The sequence below is a fragment of the Pelodiscus sinensis genome, chromosome 5 (genome assembly GCF_049634645.1).
Source record: "Pelodiscus sinensis isolate JC-2024 chromosome 5, ASM4963464v1, whole genome shotgun sequence".
In the NCBI taxonomy this organism is placed as follows: Eukaryota; Metazoa; Chordata; order Testudines; family Trionychidae; genus Pelodiscus; species Pelodiscus sinensis.
In genome coordinates, this window is record NC_134715.1 from 106,927,478 (window position 1) to 106,949,675 (window position 22,198).

Below are 22,198 nucleotides of genomic sequence, written 5' to 3' on the forward strand. Positions count from 1 at the left end.
GCCCAGACGCGCCGCGGATGTCCCGCTGCTGGCGTGCTCCGCGGCTTTGCTCTGCTTTGCTCCCCGTCTCCCTGGTCTGCTGGAGGGAGACATGGAGCAAAGCCGCAGAGGACCCGGGCGGTGGGACCGCGGTGCGTCTCGGTCCCTCGCCTGCGTCTCCCTGGTCTGCTGGGGGAGGGAGGGTGCAGCTAGTACGCTCCCCCCACCCCCAGCAGTCCAGGCTTTTCTCCGGACGCCTGTGGTAGAGCAGCTGGGGCGCTGCCGGTTGGTCCCGCAGCACCGCTCTGGGCGCTACTGGACCAACCCGGCAGCACCCCAGCTGCTCTGCCCCAGGCGTCCTGATTCAGCCGCTGCTGAAACTGACCAGCAGCGGCTGAATCAGGACGCCTGGGGCAGAGCAGCTGGGGTGCTGGTGGATTGGTCCAGTAGCGCCAAGGAGCGGCGCTACTGGAGCAACCCAGCAGCACCCCAGCTGCTCTGCCCCAGGCGTCCCCAAGTCAGCCACTGCTGAAACTGACCAGCGCTGACTACAGGAAGCCCGAGGCAGAGTTGCTCTGCCCCGGGCTTCCTGGAATCAGCCGCTGGTCAGTTTCAGCAGCGGCTGAATCTGGACGCCAGTTCCGACTTACATACGGATTCAACTTAAGAACAAACCTACAGTCCCTATCTTGTACGTAACCCGGGGACTGCCTGTAATGGATTATTAATGTGGTCCTGAGAACACTGGTGAAAGTTCCTTTTGAACCTCTCCATTCCTCTGAATTTTCTATATAGAAAATAATTTTCTGGATGTTAGTGTCACTAGATCTCAAAATTAGTTAGCTTTGGCTTCCAGTCTCTCATATGCACAACACCAAATTTTACAAAGATAAAATTATGCTATAGACTAGTTTGATTCCTTTCCAAAGTGATGCCACTTTAATATGTCTATTGACCTGCCAACATTTTCCCCCTCTATCCACATGTCTGTCCATCTTCATGAGGCCTGTCTCTATATGCTCAATGTTGCTTGGATGCTTGGGAGCATGCTAGAGCCCACACAGTCCACTAAGAAATTCTTTTCAGTTCACACTAGTTCATTAGGGAATACGGTTACTAAGAGGACCTTGTCTGCATAACTTTCGCATTGCTTTGACCTATTTGGTCTGAACTAGATTGGTATGTCACTCTGCCTGAGCCAGAGCTATCACACCAGCCTTCCTTAGTCATGGTTTCCATTATCTTAAATAGAGCCCTGCATGATGCAACATTTTATATCTGCATTGCTATATGCAAAAATAAGCTTCAGATACTGTATCCATGGATGCAAAGTGAATATCTGCAAATTTTCAGGATTCTAGATACAAAATTTGTATCTGCATTTACAAAAATGAGTTGTGCATATCCATAGATGCAGATATCTGCGGATCTGCAGGGCTCTAAGCATGGACTTCTGCAAAACAGCTAAAAGCTTGTCTCCCTGTTTACCAGAAGAAGTTTTGTTTTCCTTTAGGATGTCCATTATTTCAAGTTGACTATTTTTATATGCCCTCCTCCCATTTGCTTATTCTACAGTCTATGATACTGAATTCTGAGGAGAATCTTAGTCTTCCTTGTGATGTATATTTTAAAATGTACAGTGTTTTAAAACCTACCTACTAACTGTGAGATGCTGGAGATGAGCCACATCCACTCTAAATTAATTAGCACTGGTATCGCACTCATCCCTTCCTTTTTTTTTCTTTTCTTTTTTAGCATCTTAGAGAATTGTAGCTCATGAAAGCTTAGGTCTTAATAAATTTGTTAGTCTTTAAAGTATGACTGGACTCCTTGTTGTTTTTCAACAAGGTTTATTGTTTTGGGAGATTTGCCTCCTTCCAGGAGAAACAGATTGGAATGTTATGAGGAGACTCATAGTTGGCAGGGGTGATGTTTAGTAACAGAAATTATGGGACTTCCAAAGACCTCAAAAAACATAAAAAAACAACTAATGGTCCTGCAGCACCTTAGAGGCTAACAAAACATGTAGATGGTATCATGAGCTTTCCTGGGCACACCGCATGTAGCCATTTGGGTAACAGATAAATATGAGCTTATCCGTTACCTGTTTAAATGGCTACACTCTTACATCCCTAATTAAAATATATCTCTTTTCAGAGTGTCTAAAGCATCGATATACAATCTACCTGATGAAGTCCTCAAAGGCCTATGTTATACAGGAGGACAGACTAGATTATTACGGAGTTCTTTACTAGCCTTAGTATCTGTTAACAATATAATAGGTTAATGTGTTCTTTCTGGCTCGCTAAAGTGCTTCAGTCTTGACAGGGTTGAATCTCTTCTTCTCTTGGATTGGCTGAGTTTACACAAACACAATACTGTAGTGGGGACATCTTAATATGAAGAGTCCATGACTTCGATATTTTAGAGCATGGGTTCCCAAACTGGGGGAGTGAAGAAATTCCGGGGGGGCATGAAGCGACCCAGCCGCATCCCCATCAATCCCACCCCAAGTTCTGCTGCTATTTTTTAGGGTGTGGGGGGGAAGGGCATGAGGGTTTCTCAAAAATCAAAGAGGGGGAGTGATGCCGAAAAGTTTGGGAACCACTGTTTTAGAGACTAAGGAAATCAACTATGTAGCTTTTTCAATGTCATCTTTGCCAACATTCAAGCATTCCAACCCAGGTCAACAGCTAATAATCTCAAATAGTTTTACTAATGACTTGGCATATTAGCTTTTCTGAGTAGTAGCACAGAACAACTTGGCTGTCACATCTAAAAACAGGTCTTTATATTTGCTTATTTGTTAGGATTGTACCTAAATTACATCCACTTACGTGCTAGTTTAGTCAATCTCGTAAACTTGAGTTTAGAACAATGTAACTTAACACAAATACATCTTTATTAACAGGGCTCGACAAATAATACAATCTACTCGCCCATGGCGAGTAGATTGTAACCCAGAAAAGCTGGGTTCGGGCGATCTGCACATGCGCAGATCGCTGGACAGCACAGCTGGTGAGCGGGGCTCACTGCAGTTCAGCGAGCCCTGTTTATTAACCACACACACACAAACATATACTTATTAATCCTATTTTTATTCTACATTTACTCTATAACTTGCATGTTTATTCTCTGTAGACTTCCTTTCCTCTGCTCTGTTAAGGTTCTTTTGCTCTATCCCAGCAACACTGCTACTGCTTCTGGTTTCTTTTTGTGTTGCTGCTTCTGGCAGCAACTAACCATCTGACTGATGACCACACATTTTTGCCTGCTCACTACTGTCTGCCTTACATTCATATTTTTGACTTGCTTTGAATGTTTATTCTTTAACTCCTCCTTCGTCCTCCAATCAAATGTAGAACCTTTCTGCTTCGTCTGGAGTTACAGTCCAATCGCAACTACTAAATCTGTGAATCAGAGTGATTACATAACAGGTCATAGTGTTATGGTCTGGGGATCTTCATCTGGTTTTGGGGAAAAATATGCCTGGCTCATCTTTCTCTTCAGTGTGGGAGTGGCCTTTACTTGGCCCAAGCCTCTTTTGTCTGCCTGCTAACATACTAGGGACAGGTTAACTCAAAAACTGTTATTTCACTCTTTTTGGCTGTGTGCCATCATTTTTGCCAGTTTAGCAAAACAAGTAAGCTCTAAACAGTTACCTCACCCCTTTTAATGTGTACTCAATTGTTACAGCCTCTAGCAAGTAGAATATAAAATTGAGTAGAATGATCACTGCTACAGGGATTGGGGCATTGTGGAACAGCTGCTGTTAAGGTTGACACGGGGGTCATTGCGGTGTATAGCTTGCACTGCGTCAGTTTCAGTTGTCTTTGCACCTTTCAGGGAAGTGATTATACTGTGTTGCTGCAAGGGCACATTGGTCAAAGACAAACTGGAAAAGAGACATGCACAAATAGGCTGATGCAAAGCAACTTAGACCAGGCCTAAGTCTTTAGGGAAGTTCTATGCCCTGTGTTGTTTAAGAAGTTTGGGTACATGATGACAATGGTCCCATCTGGCTTTGGAATCTATGAATTCACATAGAAGAAGAAGAAATGCCTCCAAAAAGTGTTGAGTACTACTCCGTGTAATCAAAACAGAAAGTACTGTGAATATTTGAAACACATTAAAAGAAACAAAAACTGCTCTCATCACTGATCTGTGTACCTTTGCGATTGAGGCGTAGGTTTCTTCAGATGGTCAGAGGTATGTCTGGTTTGGGATAACTTTTGTGCATGGAATTTGCTGGTCATCTGTTAATAAGCATTTTAATAGGAGCATCATGAAGTGCAAATGATCAGTCTCTAAGAAGGAAAATATTAAATATTTGAAAGCTTTCAGTAACACTAAACTTGTTTCAGAAGTTTTGTCAATATTAAGTCCAGATCTGTTGCAAAGGTGTGATAAGGTGTGACCTCTGACTGACCTAGCTGTGTTGGGAAAAGTACCTAATATAGATACAGTTAGACCAGCAAAAGTGCACTTCTTCAAATATAGCCTATTTTACTCACAGGCTGGAATAAGCCTTACAGTTTATCCAGGAAACTCTGTTTTTCACTGTATCCACACTAGGAAGTGTGTAACCTGGCCTGCGTGAAATACTTTGCACTTTCAGCTTCAGAGTTAAATTAATGTTTGATATGTCTTCTGTATTGGATTTACTTGTTTTAATCTGTTTCTTCTGTGCAGACCTTTCATTGCTGAGGTTTATAAGTACTGAATTAACAAGAGGTTACTTCCTTGAACATAATGAAGCAAAATACACAGAACGGCGAGAGAGAGTGTACACATGTATGCGAATACCAAGAGAATTGGAAAAGGTGAAGTATTCTTGAGATGTTTATTTTGGTTTACACATTCAGACCATGACTGTCATGTTAAGATATTTAAAATCACTTAATGTACAAATATTTTTTTAAGAATTATAAACACCAGTTGTGGTGTTTTTATTTCAGTTTTCCTTAATTTATTTTTTCAAGATCAAAGTACTCTTCCTATTTATGATTCCAGCTTTCAGTGTGATGGTGGTAACATGCTGCTATATGATTAGCAGAAGCTAGAACACAGTTGAACTAACCTAATTGCAAGTCCAGAGCATTAACAAAATTCTTTAGCTACTTCCAATTAAAAAATGAAAGCAGAGGCTGGGGAAAACTCATTTGATCCCAAAATTTACTTCTACCTTTACAATGATATAACAGTGCCTTTTTAAAAAACCCTTCCTAATCTAAAAACATACTGGGGTGAAAATAATACAAGTTCTTTAAAAATATGGCACCATGGTGCTACTCTGTTAATAAAGTGCAGTTGAATTTTCACGATCCTACCTTTCTCAGAACTTCAATAGTAAAGAATATGATCCTCACAGTTCATAGTCTGGGACTTAGATTAATATTTTTTGCCAAATGTAAAATAAATTAGGAAAAAGTATTCCTGATCTACACAATAATGATGTGTTCAGAAAATATTCACATAGGACAAAAAGTGTAAGATGAAAAAAATTGATTTCACTGAAGTTATTTTGTTACCATCTACTGCTGAGAAGACCCCAATTTAAAACAATAGTTTTTTTTATAGGACTGTGACAGTGTACACATTTAAGCAGTAAATCAGTGAGCCTGGGCTAGTCCGTTAACCTTCACAGTTACATGCAAGGGCCCCTCCCCTGCACTGCTGCCTCTGTATCAAGAGGCAACAGCATGGGGGGAGTAGGTGGGCGCTGGTGAAACCCAGTTCCCCACGCATACCAGTTCCCACGGAGCCACTTTTCCCCCTGCGCTGCTGCCTCTGGAGCACCAGCTCCTGCCTGCTCATCCACACTGCTGCCTCTGCCCCTTCCTCTTCATCTCTTCCCTCCCTTTCTCCCCCGGATGTAAACATAACTGCTGAAATTTTCAGTGGTTACCTGTTTACAAAAAAAATCCCATGCATTTTAATATACCTTGTTTTTAAATAGAAAGGTGAGAGAGAGTCAGCTGCTAAGGTTACTATGGCTTGCAGGCAGCTCTTGAGGAAGCTGATAGTAGCTACAGGAAGAGGTAGTTCATTCCTCAAATCTTTTGTCCATAATGTAGGAAAAAGGAGGGCATGTCTTCCTGGTTGGCTAGGTCCCTGCTTTCTCTACTTCCTTATGACCATTTGGTCCCGAGTACGTCTTACAGTTAGAGAGGAAAAGCAGAAGAAATTGAGGCCTATTCTTCTTGTGCATGTCTCAAGATCTGCTAGAATGAAATAATGACATCACAGGAATGGAAGTTGAGCAGTTGAAGGGAAATCTTTTTTGTCCAAGTGTTCAAAATTTCGTTTTCATACTTCTGTTGACTGCTGTTTACTACTGCTAACTGACAAATATTTAATAAGTGAACTTTTTTTAAAGGTTCAACACTCAAATCTCTTAATGTTTGCAGTAAATATTCCTGAAATTACTTGATGTCCTTTAGAAAACCCAGGACATACGAGATTTGACACATACATTTTTCTTTTGCCCATTATAAACCAAAAAAGTGCAGAATTCCAGATTTTTGGACATTCTTTGCAGATCACCTAGAAGATGAAACTAGGATTCAGATTGTCAGTAACTTAATGGTAAAAGTCCTTAAATATTGGTTAGCAAGTACCTTAAACCAAGAAATAGAGTGCTAAGGTTAAAATTAAGTGTGAACATGAAAAAAAAGTGAATACAAGTGTGTATAGTGCCTGTCTAACAATGCTAGTATCCCTTACTGTTTCCTTTTTTAGCTACTTGGTAAAATAATTTTTTGGACTAATGACTTCAGTGCCTTTTAAATACCGATCTCCCCACTACCCGCTATATTTCTGTGATTACTCACTTACCTTAAGCAATGCTGTATCATATAGGGAGAGGAAAGCTATTTATTGCTCTCCAACTCTTAAGTTAAACTGTGATGGGTCTTAGCAGCTGGGGTTTTTTTCTCTTGGGATTCGTGAGACGCTGGAACAGTGTGTAGTTCCATTTCGCTTCTGACTTAGCTCATACGCTTGAATTACACATGAGCATAAAACGTTTAAAGACATTGTCAGATATTATTCAAACTGTCGTGAGTGAACAGTGAAAACATAAATAATTAACAGCCGGAAATTGATTGGGAGAGAGAATGCTGTTGCTCCCTTCCAACAGCCTGAAAACTGAAAGTTGAGGAGGGATTAAAGTTTGACAGGGAAGAAAGAGAGCAGTGCCTGTGCTATACAGTCTGTGTTGACAGACCTGGTCTGTTAGGGTTTGTGTTAGCTCTCTAAAGATAGCTGTGTATGTGGTGCTTTGAAGTTGCGTTTGGGGCTCTGAAGGCTTGGGAGGGAGTTTGCTTCCAGTGGAACTCCCCATTCCTACAGATAATACAAACACTCAGTACTCAAAACTAGGCCTATACAGGCACTGTTACCTCTCTATTTGTTAGTAATAAGCCAAAGGAGGGCTTGGGGGATGTGCGGCAGGGTCTGGACAAGGGCCATAGAGGGAGTATCATCCAGCCCCACACTGTCCTCTGTTGTACCCTCAGCTGTGGCCCCATCCTAGGCCTCTTGTTTCCCAACCTGGGCACATTACCAGACCTGGCCCATGCCTCATCTTCGGCCCACCTGCGAGTCCATTCCTGCTTTTGAGTGTGGCCTAAGGCCTGCACACGGATATGGCCCCAGCCTCCTTACCTTTGTCTGTATCGTCTCATCCCCGTGCCCCTGAGCCCTGCCCAGCTCCTGACTGTGGCTCTCTGAGTGGAGTACAGGCAGTCCCCGACTTACGCAGATCCGACTTACGTCGGATCCGCACTTACGAATGGGGCTTTCTCGCCCCGGAGGTCGGGGCGAGAGAGCCCCGTTCGTAAGCTACTCCGGTGCCCCTGGTCTGCTGGAGACCGTCCCAGACTGAAGCGGCAGCAGCGGCGGGGTCCCTCGCCTCTGAGGCTTTGCCAGAGCAAAGCCTCAGAGGCGCGGCACCTCGCTGCCGCTGCGGCTCTGCTCCCCGTGTCCCTGGTCTGCTGGGGGGGGGGGGGCGCAGCTAGTGTGCTCCCCCCCCCCCCCAGCAGACCAGGCTTTTGTTTTGGACTCTGGGGCACAGCAGCTGGGGCGCTGCCGATTGGTCCTGCAGCGCCCGCTCTGGGCACTACTGGACCAACCCGGCAGCACCCCATCTGCTCTGCCCCAGGTCCTGATTCAGCCGCTGCTGGTCAGTTTCAGCAGCGGCTGAATCAGGACGCCTGGGGCAGAGCAGATGTGGTGCTGCTGGGTTGGTCCAGTAGCACCGAGGAGCGGCGCTACTGGAGCAACCCAGCAGCACCCCAGCTGCTCTGCCCCAGGCGTCCCCAAGTCAGCTTCTGCTGAAACTGACCAGCGCTGACTACAGGAAGCTCCAGGCAGAGTTGCTCTGCCCCGGGCTTCCTGGAATCAGCTGCTGATCAGTTTCAGCAGCAGCTGACTTGGGGATGCCTGGGGTTCTTAAGTTGATTCTGTATGTAAGTCAGAACTGGCGGTCAGTTTCAGCAGTGTCTGAATCTGGACGCCAGTTCCGACTTACATACAGATTCAACTTAAGAACAAACCTACAGTCCCTATCTTGTACGTAACCCGGGGACTGCCTGTATAGACAGACATAATTGTGAGTGTGTGATGTGAAAAGTTTGGGGGCCACTGCAGCCAATCCTCAAGCCCTCTCTGAGCATCTCCATGGAGTGTCCATCCCCTGTTCCACTTGTATTCACAGATTTGATGTTTGAGAAGTTACTAGTTGCACCTTAGATCACTGTTCGACTAAATACACTTTCCTTATAGATGTAGAAAAACTAGTAGAATTTTATTTGGCAAACTATAGAGATTCTAGCAATAGTAGAAGCATTGGAAACAAAGGTTAAGTATAAAATAAAATTATAATATGCATTCTGGAACCTACATTTACTTACTTAGATAATTTCTCACCCTACAGAGAAAGGCTCAGCAAAAGTCCACCCAGCATTTTACAGCCAGTCTTGGCTGTGATCTTCCATTCATGAGACAAGTCATGTTTTCAGTTTCTTTTGTGTGAGACATTGAGTGCCTATATGCGCACATAGATAAAACCAAACAATCTGTTTTCATTGATTAGAAGGATACCCCTTACTGGTTGTTTTTCCACTTGTACTCCATTTGTGTAGTTTTTTCAATCTCTCATGCTGTCTCTTTAAGCATGAGATCACTTTTTGAATTTAAGTGCAATCCAGGAACTACCTCAAAACCAAACTCCCTTCCCGCCCCTTCTGAGGCCCTGCCCCTTCTGAGGCCCCGGCCCTTCTCCGAGGCCCTCACCCCCCCCTGCTCACTCCATCCTCCCTTCCTCATTCTCACTCACTCTTATCAGGCTGGGGGCAGGAGTTTGGGGTGCGGGGGAGCGGTTCAGGACTGGGGCCGGGGTTTGGAATGCAAGCTCCAGCTGGGCACCACTTACCATAGGTGGCTTCTGGGTGGTGGTGCAGGGTACTAAGGCAGGCTCACCACTGCCCTGGCCCTGCACCACTCCCAAAACCAGCCAGAAAACTCTCCATCCCTGCTTTCCTCTGCTCTGTGGAGATAGGGTGAAGGGAGTGGTACCCTGACGTCATTACACCCCCTCTTCCTCCCGTGCCCTGCACAGCAAGCAGGAGGTTCCCAAGGGTGAGGGCCACCTCCAAGGCAGAGGGCAGGAGCAGGAGCAGCATGGCAGTGCTAAGAGGGCAGATGAAGTGTTGGCACTTATAGACTCATAGACTTTAAGGTCAGAAGGGGTCATCTAGTCTGACCCCCTGCACAGTGCAGGCCACAAAATCTCACCCACCCCTCCTAGAATAATCCTCTCAGATATTGAAGCCTTCAAATACTTTGAAGACCCCAAGATGCAGAGAATCCTCCAGCTGTGATCTGTACCCCATGCTACAGAGGAAGGCGAAAAACCTCCAGGGCCTCTGCCAGTCTACCCTGGAGGAAAATTCCTTCCTGACCCCAAATATGGCGATCAGCTAAACCCTGAGCATGTGGGCAAGACTCATCAGCCAGACACCCAGAAAGTTCTCTATAGTAACTCCTATCATCCCTCCATTGACCTATTTCCCACTGATAATGAATGGTCAGTTAGTTACCAAGATCATGTTATCTCATCAAACCATCCCCTTCATAAACCCATCTAGTTTAATCTTGAAACCAGATAGATCTTTTGCCCCCACTACTTCCCTTGGAAGGCCGTTCCAGAACCTCACTCCTCTAATGGTTAGAAACCTTCGTCTAATCTCAAGTCTAAACTTCCTACTAGCCAGCTTTGTCAGCCGACAGTCAGGGCAGTGTGTGTGTGTATGTTTCCGAGAAAAGGTTTAACGTCCGTGCCTTTACTGCTAGGACCGGGGTCCCATCGCAGAGGGTGGCCAGCAGGCCAACAGACGCCCCGTTATATAGGAAGAGCTTATTACATCTTAGATTTCAGCTGCTAGAATTTCATAATTCCTTCGCAGCGGGCAGCCTTGAGGAAAGACTGAAAGATGCCCCAGTGGATCCTGTCACCTGGGAGACACACAGATCCAAACGCCCAAGCTCTTCCTATAACTGTCCCTTTAGACCGGCTGAAGTTCTTTTAAATTGTGCTTGGTTCTGTTACAGCAACTGAAGGAGGCAGGTTAAAGCTTAAACAGATACAGGTTTATTGAGGAAGCTTATAAATCATATGGTTGCAATGGCTATTGTTCTATTTCTTAACTATTAGCAAAATATAGGTCTTAAAATGGTTACAAAGAAGATAAAGATAGAAAAATAGAAATAATGGTACCAAGTAACAGCTTACTCTTGCTATGTGTACACTTAAGACAGAGGACCACATCCAGGTACCATTTTTACCCCCTTCTGTGCCTCTCGACTCCAGCATGTTAGGCCAGGGCCGGTCCCTCAATTCCTAGGAAAGACGAAAATACGAGGTGGGCGTCCCCATAGAACCTCGGGAGGTCAAACACCTAACCCAACCAGCAGGTAGAGGGTAGAATGACACTCAAAGTGAGTGTATGCTGGGCCCATCTTATATACCCATGGGGTCACGTATTTCTCTTTCTTATCTGTAATGCCAATTGATACTGGTCTGTCTGCTGTGAGACCAGTTCTTACAAGGGAGTTGTGAACTTAATTTACACTTGTAAGAGAGAATTGAGGTGATTAAATTGGAAGTACAGGACATTGTTTTCTCAGTGGGAAATTCCTCTCAGGGACTGTGTGTGTGTTCAAATCAACATAGGTGCCAGCCGGTGGCAGTCTCGCATATCCTGATCTCTCCTCATATCTATGTTTCAGCTTCTCAGGATCAGATGAGCCAGCATAGACTATGCTGATTTTATTGCCCCTTCTCTGTCCTGTATGCTTCAGGAAGGCAAATAAGATGGATGATATGGAGGCGGGCTGTCTGGCCACAAGCTTATATCCATTTGTTCTTGTGTCCACATTGGTATTAAACTTAAATAATTCCTCTCCCTCCCTGGTATTTATCCCTCTAATATATTTTAAAAGTGCAATCATGTCTCCCCTCAGCCTTCTTTTGGTTAAAGTAAACAAGCCAAGCTCCTTGAGTCTCCTTTCATAAGACAGGTTTTCCATTCCTCGGATCATCTTAGTGGCCCTTCTTTGTACCTGTTCCAGTTTGAATTCATCCTTCTTAAACATGGGAGACCAGAACTGCACACAGTATTCTAAATGGGGTCTCACCAATGCCTTGTATAATGGCACTAACACCTCCTTATCCCTACTGGAAATACCTCGCCTAATACATCCCAAGATCGTATTAGCTTTTTTCACAGCCATCTCACAATGGCGGCTCATAGTCATTCTATAGTCAACCAGGACTGCGAGGTCCTTCTCCTCCTCCGTTACTTCCAACTGATGTGTCCCCAGCTTATAACTAAAATTCTTGTTATTAATCCCTAAATGCATAACCTTACACTTCTCACTCCTATTGCTATCACTCCAATTTACAAGATCATCCAGATCTTCCTGTATGATATCCCGATCCTTTTCTGAATTGGCAATAGCTCCCAACTTTGTCATCCGCAAATTTTATTAGGACACTTCCACTTTTGGTGCCAAGATCAGCGATAAAAAGATTAAATAAAATTGGCCCCAAAACTGATCCCTGAGGAACTCCGCTATTAACCATCCTCCAACCTGACAGTTCACCTTTCAATATGACCCGCTGTAGTCTCCCCTTTAACCAGTTGCTTATCCACCTCTCAACTTTCATATTAATCCCTATCATTTCCAATTTAACCAATAATTCCCCATGTGGTACTGTATCAAATGCCTTACTAAAGTCGAGGTAGATTAGATCCACTGCATTTCCTTTATCTAAAAAATCTGTTACTTTCTCAAAAAAGGAGATCAGGTTGGTTTGGCACGATCTACCTTTTGTAAAACCATATTGTAATTTGTCCCAATTGCCATTAGCCTCAATGTCTCTAACTACTTTCTCCTTCAAAATTTTTTCCAGGATCTTACATACTACAGATGTCAAACTAACAGGCCTATAGTACCTGGGTCGCTTTTTTTCCCTTTCTTAAAAATCGGAACTATATTAGCAATTCTCCAGTCAAATGGTACAACCCCTGAGTTTAGAGATTTATTAAAAATTTTTGCTAATGGACTTACAAGTTCATGTGCCAGTTCCTTTAATATTCTTGGATGAAGATTATCTGGGCCCCCCGATTTACTCCCATTAAGCTGTTCAGGTTTGGCTTTTACCTCGGATATGGTAATATCTACCTCCTTATCTTTAGTCCCATTTGTTAACTTACCATTATCCCTAAGCTCTTCATTAGCCTCATTAAAGACTGAAGCAAAGTATTTGTTCAAATATTGGGCCATTCCTAGATTATCCTTAACCTCCATTCCATCCTTAGTAATTAGCGGTCCTCCTACTTCTTTTTTTGTTTTTTCCCTATTTATATGTCTCTAAAACCTTTTACTATTGGTTTTAATTCCCTTTGCAAGGTCCAACTCTACCTGACTTTTAGCCTTTCTCACTTTATCCCTACATGCTCTAACCTCAATAAGGTAGCTTTCTTTACTGATCCTCCCATTTTCCACTCCTTATATGCTTTCTGCTTTTTCTTAATCACCTCTCTGAGATGCTTGCTCATCCAACACACCTGCTAGGGATACAGGCTTCTGACAGCTTCTGCAACTTTAACTTAAAATAATTCCAGGCCTCCTCCACTTCAAGATCCATAATTTCTTTAGTCCAATCAACTTCCCTAACTAATTTCCTTAATTTACTAAAGTTAGCCCTTTTGAAATCAAAAACCCTAGTCTCAGATTTATTTTTGTTTATCCTTCCATTTAATTTAAACTGAATTAGCTCATGATCACTCGAGCCAAGGTTGTCTCCTACAACCATTTCATCTGAGGTCCTCCGTACTCACCAAAACCAAATCTAAAATAGCATCCCCCCCTTGTTGGTTCAGCAACTACTTGATGCAGGAATTCATCAGATATCACATCTAGGAAAATCTGAGCCCTATTATTATTACTAGCACTTGTTCTCCAGTCTATATCTGGAAAGTTGAAATCTCCCATGATCACGCAGTTTCCATGAGTATTTACTTCATTAAAAACATTAAAGAGGTCTCTATCCATATCCAAATTGGATCTTGGTGGTCTATAACACACCCCAAGCACTATCCCAGGGGAGGATCTGATAGTTTTCTTCCCCAATGTGATTTTTGCCCAAACGGACTCTGTCTTCTCCATTCCATCACTTTTTTTATTTCTTTACAATCTACCTAGTCTTTGATATACAATGCGACTCCACCACCTTTACCCTTATTTCTGTCTTTCCTAAACAGCACATACCCTTCAATACCTGTACTCCAGTCATGCCTAGTATTCCACCATGTTTCTGTTATTCCTATAATATCTGGTTTCACTTCCTGGACCAATAGCTCTAGTTCCTCCTTTTTGTTACTTAGGCTCCTCGCATTGGTGTACAAACATCTTAATTTTTGCTGTTTGGCCTCATTCTCATTCTTTACCCAATTTGGCACAGACATTATACCTCCAATATGACCTATTAGACTAGTATCCACCCCACCCTTCCTCATGATCATTCTCCTACCCCCAGCTATATCCTTTCTTACTTCGTTTTCCTCCCTCTCAGTGTTAAAATCTGGCATAGAGATTACCTGGGCATCTCCCAACCGTTTTCCCCAAATTCCTAGTTTAAAGCTCTCTTAATAAGTTGAGCCAGCCTCCATCCTAGAAGTCTATTTCCCTCCCTACTTAGGTGAAGTCCATCTCTAGAGAACAGTCCTCTGTCCATAAATGCCTGCCAGTGACCATACATCCCAAAGCCCTCCTTATAGCACCACTGCCTAAGCCATCTATTGATCATCATAATCCTGTCACATCTTAGTTGCCCTTCTCTAGGAACAGGCAGAATCCCACTAAAGATCACCTGAGCCTCAGTTTCCTTAGCATCCTCCCCAGCCTAGCATAGTCTCCTTTAATTCGTTCCAGCGAGAATCTAGCTGTATCATTTGTTCCTACATGAAGGATGATCAATGGATTCCTTCCTGCTCCCTTAATAATTCTCTTCAACCTCAGTTCCACATCTCTTATCTTAGCACCTGGCAGACAGCACACCCTTCTATTCTCTGGATCAGCTCTGGTTACAGGCCTATCTATTCTTCTCAATAAGGAGTCCCCAATCACATAGACCTGCCTTTTCCTAGTGATAGTGCAATTCTCTGGTCTATCTCTAGCTTCCTCTGGCTGCAAGTCCTTGCCATTCCTATTTTCTCTTGTAATCCTAATGCTCATTGGTGTTGTCTCCATTAAGTCTTCCCCTTTATCTATGGGACTAGCCACTCTTCTCCTCTTCCTTACCCTTCCGTCTTCATTATCTACCTGCTGTACCCCTTCTACATTTTCCAGCTCAACATACCTGTTCTTGAGCTCTATTTTTCCTTCACTGACCCATCTTTTCCTCTGCCTGGTCCTCTGTGTCACATGCTTCCACTATCCATTTTCTTCGCCCAGCAGTCCTCCCTCTGAGGCCCTTGATCCTGCTTCCATCTGCATATCTGGCTCAACTAAGCTTTTCCCTTCAGCCACGTCATGCCTTTGCCCCATCATTTGCTCAAACCCCCTTCTAAACTCGACCAGAGTTTCCACCTGCATCTCCAGTCCTCGGATCTTTTCTTCCATCAGCTCTATCAGGCGGCACTTCATGCAAACAAAACTCCTTTCAGGTACCCCCTCCAGAATCATGTACATACCGCAACTACCACATCCAATCATCCTCCTTGTGTTCTCTACTACTTGGGCCATGGCCACTAATGCCTCTGTGTTTTATCTACTTTCTCACCAAAATCCTATTAGTCCGGTGAACACAAAAACAAACCAAAACACCCCCTCCACAGCAAAAACAAACTCCAAACAAGTCCCACATTCCAACTCCCTTTACAAACTCCCACTCAAACTCCCCTGTTTACAGCTCTGTTTGCTTGGCTCCTGTGCCGCTGCAGCTATCTGACACTTGACAGCCTCCTGGCCAAACCTGTCAGGATCACCTGTCAAAAGTTCCAAGATCTATCAGTAGATCTTGATCTACTGGTTGGTGACCACTGCTCTACAGTATGTACCACAGGTGATGGCTTGTTAGGATATGTATTGAAGTGAAAAGCAAGCTCCCTTTATGTTGCAGGAAGGGCTATAAAGGGCTAAACGGATAACCAATTACTCTGTGAGCATTGCTTTACCAGCATGCTTACTAGGGTAACAGGTTAACCAGCACCTGGCCAGAGCAGCCCCACGGCTTGATGCAGTGGGGTCAGTTAACTGGTTAAACATAAAGTTTACATTTTTAAAGGAGATTTTACAGTCCCTAACTGGCAGGTGTAGCTACTCGTTGCTGGAGCATTGCAACCAGGAAAGACTCTGGTAGGGACGAGCTTCTTGGGAGAACTAAGGAGGAATTTCCATAATACCTGTATCTTTGCTCACTATGGGGGAAAGCTCCAGTAACTGGAAGCTGGCAGAGGCTTTTCCTGCTGCCAAAGTCCTTCCCTGAGGTGGTGGAATAGCTCTAGGGCCTTTTCCCTCTGCCAGAGGCTTTCTCTATGGCAGGAAAGGTTCCAGCTACAGAGACACAGCAGAATACTGCACTGCTAAAAATAGCAGGGTAGACTGGAAGGCATGGCTTGGCAAGTAGAGCTGTGTAGGGTGTGCTCAAGTATATACCCATGTCCTTCAGTCTATTGTCTTTTCTCGCATTAGCTGTACCTCCTCCTATGTATTGCTACTCATACTCATTCTGAGGAGGTTCACGGTATGTGCTGTTCACACTGTTGAAAGAAACGGTGAAGTCCCGGGTGGCCAACCCGCAGTTTGCAAGCTGCATGCGGCTCTTGAAAGAAAAAATTGCAGCTCCCATGGCTATGAAAGGGGCAGTGTGTTTCTGTCTGAAAGAGACAGAGCCGGAATTGCGGCGTCCTGTGCAGAGTTCAAAATGGCCACCTTCAAAATGGCTGCCTTAAAAGGGCAATGCCTGCTCTGCTCTTAGAAGGGCAGCAGCTGGGGCTTCTTCCGCCTCTCCCCCCCGCCCCCCCGGCTGCTCTTTGCGCTGTATTCACTTCTATTTTGACTCTTCATCTGTAACGGGTTGGCCACCCCTGGTGTAGCCCTACCCCTAATGAGCATCCGATTCAGTATACAAATAGTGTTATGTTGAGAGACGGATTACACAATTACCAAACAGGGAGAGAAATGCACTGCCAGAAAGCTACCTGTCTGAGATATGTCACCTCTTGGTTATCTGCCATAAGAATTTTCTTTTTGGTATTGATAAATAATTCTTTAAATACTATTCATAGCTGTAAATGCTATTCATAGTTTATAATAGACACTTCACTATAACTCTTTAGTGAATCATACATATATAAACCCCAGCGCGTTCCTGTAAAATAGGAACATACATTCTAATTGAGTTAACCAGTTAAATGTTAAGTTTATGCCGGTGTATGCTGGCTGCTGCCCCCACACGGTTACTCAGTTACAAACATTTTAACATCCCTATCTTGGACCCCACTATAGAACTAGAAAGTTATCAATTGAGATATAGAAATACATATTAGAAAAAGGAAGAATTCACCCTGCTGTCGAAGTCCATTGGGCAACTGAATGCATGGCAGAACCTGGTGGGAAATCCCAAGACACACTGCCAGGAAAGTGAACTGAATAAGACAGTGTTTCCCAATTGTATTTGGCCATGGAACCATTTTAAATTCGAAATAATTTTGTGGAACCCCTAATAAGTCTAATATATACAGCTGAAAAAGTAGACCACAAATAAGTAAGGGTGATAATAAACAAATGCTAAACAAGATCATGAGATCAACATTTAGTTTAATTGCACATATTTAAAAACAAAAATCACATAATATTCTTTTAATCAAAATGTTATTGTAATGGAATTTTCTTGCAGAACCTTGGGGTTCCATGGAACACCATTTGAGAAACACTAGAATAAGGACATAAGAATGGCCATACTGGTTCAGACCAGCTAGCCCGTGTCTATACGTGGCAGTTCGAAGTAAAGCCCTAACTCGAATTAGCTGTTGTTCTTCCTGGAATGAGATTTAACAGCTAATTCATGTAGATGCGGGCAGTTATTCCGGGCTAGTCAATTTCTAAAATGGTGACCACCTGGGAACATGCTAATGAAGCGCGGGATATTTAAATCCCGCGCTTCATTTGCAATTTTGGTCGCCCTCATTAGCCTCCCTAGTTCGAACGAGGGGGCTAGTGTAGACATACCCACAGAGAATTGGAGGAGCAATGTATTGGATTGGTATAAACTGTTTGGGAAGGATAAGCAAGGGATAAAAGGTGGAGGAATTGTGTTGTATGTAAAAGAGCATTGTGATTGCTCAGAGCTCCAATATGAAACTGGGGAAAAGCCTATTGAGACTTTGAGTTAAGATTTAAAGGCGAGAGCAACAAGAGCAGTATCATGGACATCTGCTATTGATGACCAAACCAGGAGGATAGATGAGGCTTTCTTCAAACAGAAGTTTTCAGATCATAGGCCCTGGTTCTCATGGAGGAAGGACTTCAATTACTCTGACATTTGCTGGGAGAGCAAGAATTTCCTGGATTGTCTGTGTGCTGCTGTATTGGAGAGTGGTGGAGACAACTTCCTGGTGCAAGTGCTGGAGGAACCAACCAGGGCTCATGCTTCTCTTGACCAGCTGCTTACAAACAGGGAAGAATTGATAGAAGTAGGTGGCAACTTGGACAACAGTCATCATGAGAAGCTTGAACTCAGGATCCTGAAAATCGAAGAAAGGGATGCAGCAGAATACAGACCTTGGACTTCAGAAAAACAAACTTTGACTCCCTCAGAGAACTGATGGTCAGGGTTCCCTTGGGAGCTAATATGAGGGGGAAAGGAGACCAGGAGAGCTGGCTGTATTTTAATGAAGCCTTATTGAGGCACAAAAACAAACCATTCTAACGTGAAGAAAGAAAGGCAAATATGGCAGGTGACCAGTTCGGCTTAATAGATAACTCTTTAGTGAGTTTAAACACAAAAAGAAAGCTTAGAAGTGGAAACGTGGACAGATGACTAGGGATGAGTATAAAAGCATTGTTCACGCATACATGAGTGTAATCAGGAAGGTCGAAACAATTGAAATTGCAGCTAGCAAGGGATGTGAAGGATAACAAGAAGGTTTTCTACAGATATGTTAGCAACAAGAAGGTGGTCAGGGAAGGTATGGGACCATTACTGAATGGGAAAGACAACCTAGTGACAGATGATGTGGAAAAAGCTGAAGGACTAAATACTTTTTTTGCCTAAGCCTTCACAAACTAGGTCAGTTTCTAGACTGCTACATTGGGCAGCACAATATGAGGATATGGGGAGCGTCTTTCAGTAGTGAAATTACAGGTTAAGGACTATTTAGAAAAGCTAGACATCCACAAGTCCATGGGAATGGATCTGATGCATCTGAGTGTTCTGAGAGTTGGTTGATGTGATTGCAGAGCAGTTGATCATTATTTTTTAAAACTTGTGGCAATTGAGGAAAGTCTTGGATGATTAGAAAAAGGCAAATATAGTCCCCATCCTTTTAAAAGGGAAAGAAGGAGAATTTGGGGAATTTTACATGGGCCAGTCTCACCTCAGTCCCTGGAAGAATCATGGAGCAGGTCCTCAAGGAATCCATTTTGAAACACTTAGAGAAGAGGAAGGTGTTCAGGAACAGTCAACATGGATTCACGAAGGGCGAGTCATGCCAGACCAACCTAATTGCCTGCTATGATGAGAGAACGGCTCCATGATGATGGGGAAGGCAGTGGATATGATATACCTTGACTGTAGCAAATTTTTTGAAATGGTGTTCCACAGTATACTTGCCAGCAAGTTAAAGTAGTAAAGTTTGGATGAATGGACTATAATATAAGGTGGCTAGAACACTGGCTAGATCATATGGTTCAACAGGTAGTGATCAGTGGCTTGTTGTTTAGTTAGCAGCTTTTATCAAGATGAGTACCATAAAAGTAGGTCCTGAGGCTGGTTTTGTTCAACATCTTCATTAATGATCTGGATGACAGGATGGATTGCACCTTCAGCAAGTTTCTTCCAAAGTATAATACAAGCATTGTCCCATTAAGTATCAAAAAAGAGTGTGCTGATTTTTTAAAAGTGCAGATTTTTTCATTCTTAAACATTAAATGTCATTTAATAATTAATTGCATTGTGGCAATGCCTAGAGAGTAACCAGGTTCTAGGCCCCATTGTGCTGGGCACTGTACACAAAACTAAAAAGATGATTCCTCTCCAAAATACTAAGCTATATATTGAAATGGAAGAACCGACTACTGAATTTGAAAAGAAAGAGCCTCTCACTGTTGCCATTGAAATGTACCCATGATGGTAATTTAAGCTCATATTGTAGGCTTTTTCATCAGCTGCATTTCAGAAGTAGTTGGTCAGTCTTCAGCATCCAAAAAATGGCAAAGATCAATTGGGATTTATGCCATAAAAACAGTTGAAAGGAAAGAGTTTTGAACTTAGTAAGAAAGACTGTCATCTTTGCACAAAACAACTTTTAATAAATACAGCACACACAAAAACAGTTTACAGAAATGTCCACTTAACTTAGGACAAACAGACTTAAACTTGCAAGTTCACTATTGTGTAATCCAAACAAGTTCCTGGAGAAAAACTTAAAGAATAAACATGTGTAATAATATTAGATCAGGGAACAGAACGAAGAGCAATAATGGCTACAAAAGCTGTTTCGACGTGATGCTATTGATTCTGTGCCTGCAAAGAACTGCAGAGCTACCTGCAGAAGCTAGCGGTCTCTGAAGCTGTATATAGAAAGGGGTGAGAACTAACATGGACAATACAGGGCATGGGTTATTGCACCAAAAGAAAGGACTCTGGTCCTTTTTGTACCCACAAACTCACTAAAGGGCCTGGGTCTATGTGTGAATCCTGTTAATTTGGAAAAACTACTCAGAAGTTATAAAGTAGTTTCCATACTGTAGTAAAGAAGTGATTGAATACAAAGGGCATATATTGTGCCTAGAATGGGACAAAGAAGATGCTAGATCGTATTGAGTTACTACTTCCAGCAAAATTAATTTGACTATTCACATTTTTACTTTAAATCTATCTTGGTGAATGAAGTTGTTAGTGTTAAAAGGCTGGATAATTATATAAGTCAAATCAAGATAATTTAATTCAGAATGTTGTCAAGGTTTGTTATTTCTCACCCCTATCCTCTCATTCCCCCTCCAAGACCTGTGGTCTTGTTCAGTCAGTTCAGCAGCCACTTAGCATGTTCTAAGTGCACTCAGTCTGGTTTGATTTGAAAATTTGCAGTAGGCTGTTGTGATGGGATACCCAGGATGCCGCCTGGGACTGTGGGACTACTATGCTATACTTATACTATACTTGTCATCCTGGGTTATCTCTCACAATACTTTGCTAGTAACAAGCTGCAAATCCTTTCCAACAAGTACTGTGATCACTCAGCACAAGAGCTAGATTACATGAATGCTTCTAGAACAGCTCATGAATCATTTAGAGCAGGGGTCTCCAAACTTTTCAGCCCGAGGGCCGCATTAACTATCAAACAGCAGTTCGGGGGCCGACTACACACTTGAGGTCCAAATAAAAAACAATCAAAACATGGATGTTGTTTTTAATTATTTATTTAATATTATTTTATTCAGTTATTATTTAATAACACATTGATACACTACACATGAACACCTGCATTAGTGTGAATGGTGAAATTGTTTCCTGGATGCCAAAATAGCAGACATTTCTGGCTTTAGATTTAAGCGGCGGCTGATCTTGGCAGGATACACGTAAATTTCCGTAATTTTTTTTCCGTAGACAAAAAGGTCTCCACGGGCCGGATGAGAGGGCCTCGCGGGCCGCAGTTTGGAGACCCCTGATTTAGAGAAAGGCACCAGCCAAATCTCTCCAGATCCCAGCTAAGGAAGTGAAAGGTTAATCAGCTAATGGGTCATGCTTACTGGTTCCGGATCCTGGGCAGAAGGCTACAGCCTCACAGGGACCCCCAGGCAAGAGCTCCTCTTGTCCCCCAGCTAGCGGAACTCCTGTTCATCATGGGCCCTGTCTGGCTCACCCCGCCACAGGTTACACACTGGCTCCCCAGGAGCAGGGCAGGCAGCGAAGCCTCCTCCCCAGGAGTGGAGCCGGCATCTCTTGCTGGCCAGGCTACTGGAGAGACAGCGTCTCTGTGACAGCGAAGTCAGACGCCCCTACTGGCTAAGCTCCTGGGCAGGCTTCGTTGCAAGCTCTGCTCATTTAAGCTTATGTAACCATTAAAATTTCCAATAGTTACATGGTTACCTTTGTAAGCGATTTTTTTTTAAACATCCCTAGTTTCAGAAAGATATTTGGGATTCCTACGAGGATGAAGTTCTTTGACCTTTCTCTGGGACTGCATATGTTACATGGTCTCTGGTTAATAGATGTCTAAAGATACTTCTTAGCCCCCTATTGAATCTTGGGAAGACATAAGAGTTGTCTTGTCTCTCTCCTTACTACCCCAAAGCCTATTGACTGCTGAATGGTTGGGGTATATCTGCAATTCTCCACCTTCCATAGTTTCTGCTTTGGCTAATCTCCCCAGTGTATACTAAGGATGTTAAGGACTAGTCGATTCCCCTCCCCTCACCCTTTGCT

The 22,198-nt window shown here is 43.3% G+C and overlaps 1 protein-coding gene across 6 annotated transcripts in view; it reads left to right on the forward strand.

The window, feature by feature from the left end:
- TAPT1 (transmembrane anterior posterior transformation 1) overlaps positions 1-22,198 on the forward strand; it is an 88,996-nt gene that overhangs the window by 3,841 nt on the left and 62,957 nt on the right. For all 6 annotated transcript variants that reach the window (XM_075930687.1, XM_006136982.4, XM_075930686.1 and 3 more), the window contains exon 2: positions 4,672-4,802. In XM_075930687.1, coding sequence (XP_075786802.1) covers positions 4,672-4,802 — 131 coding nt within the window. The remainder of the gene's footprint in view (positions 1-4,671; positions 4,803-22,198) is intronic.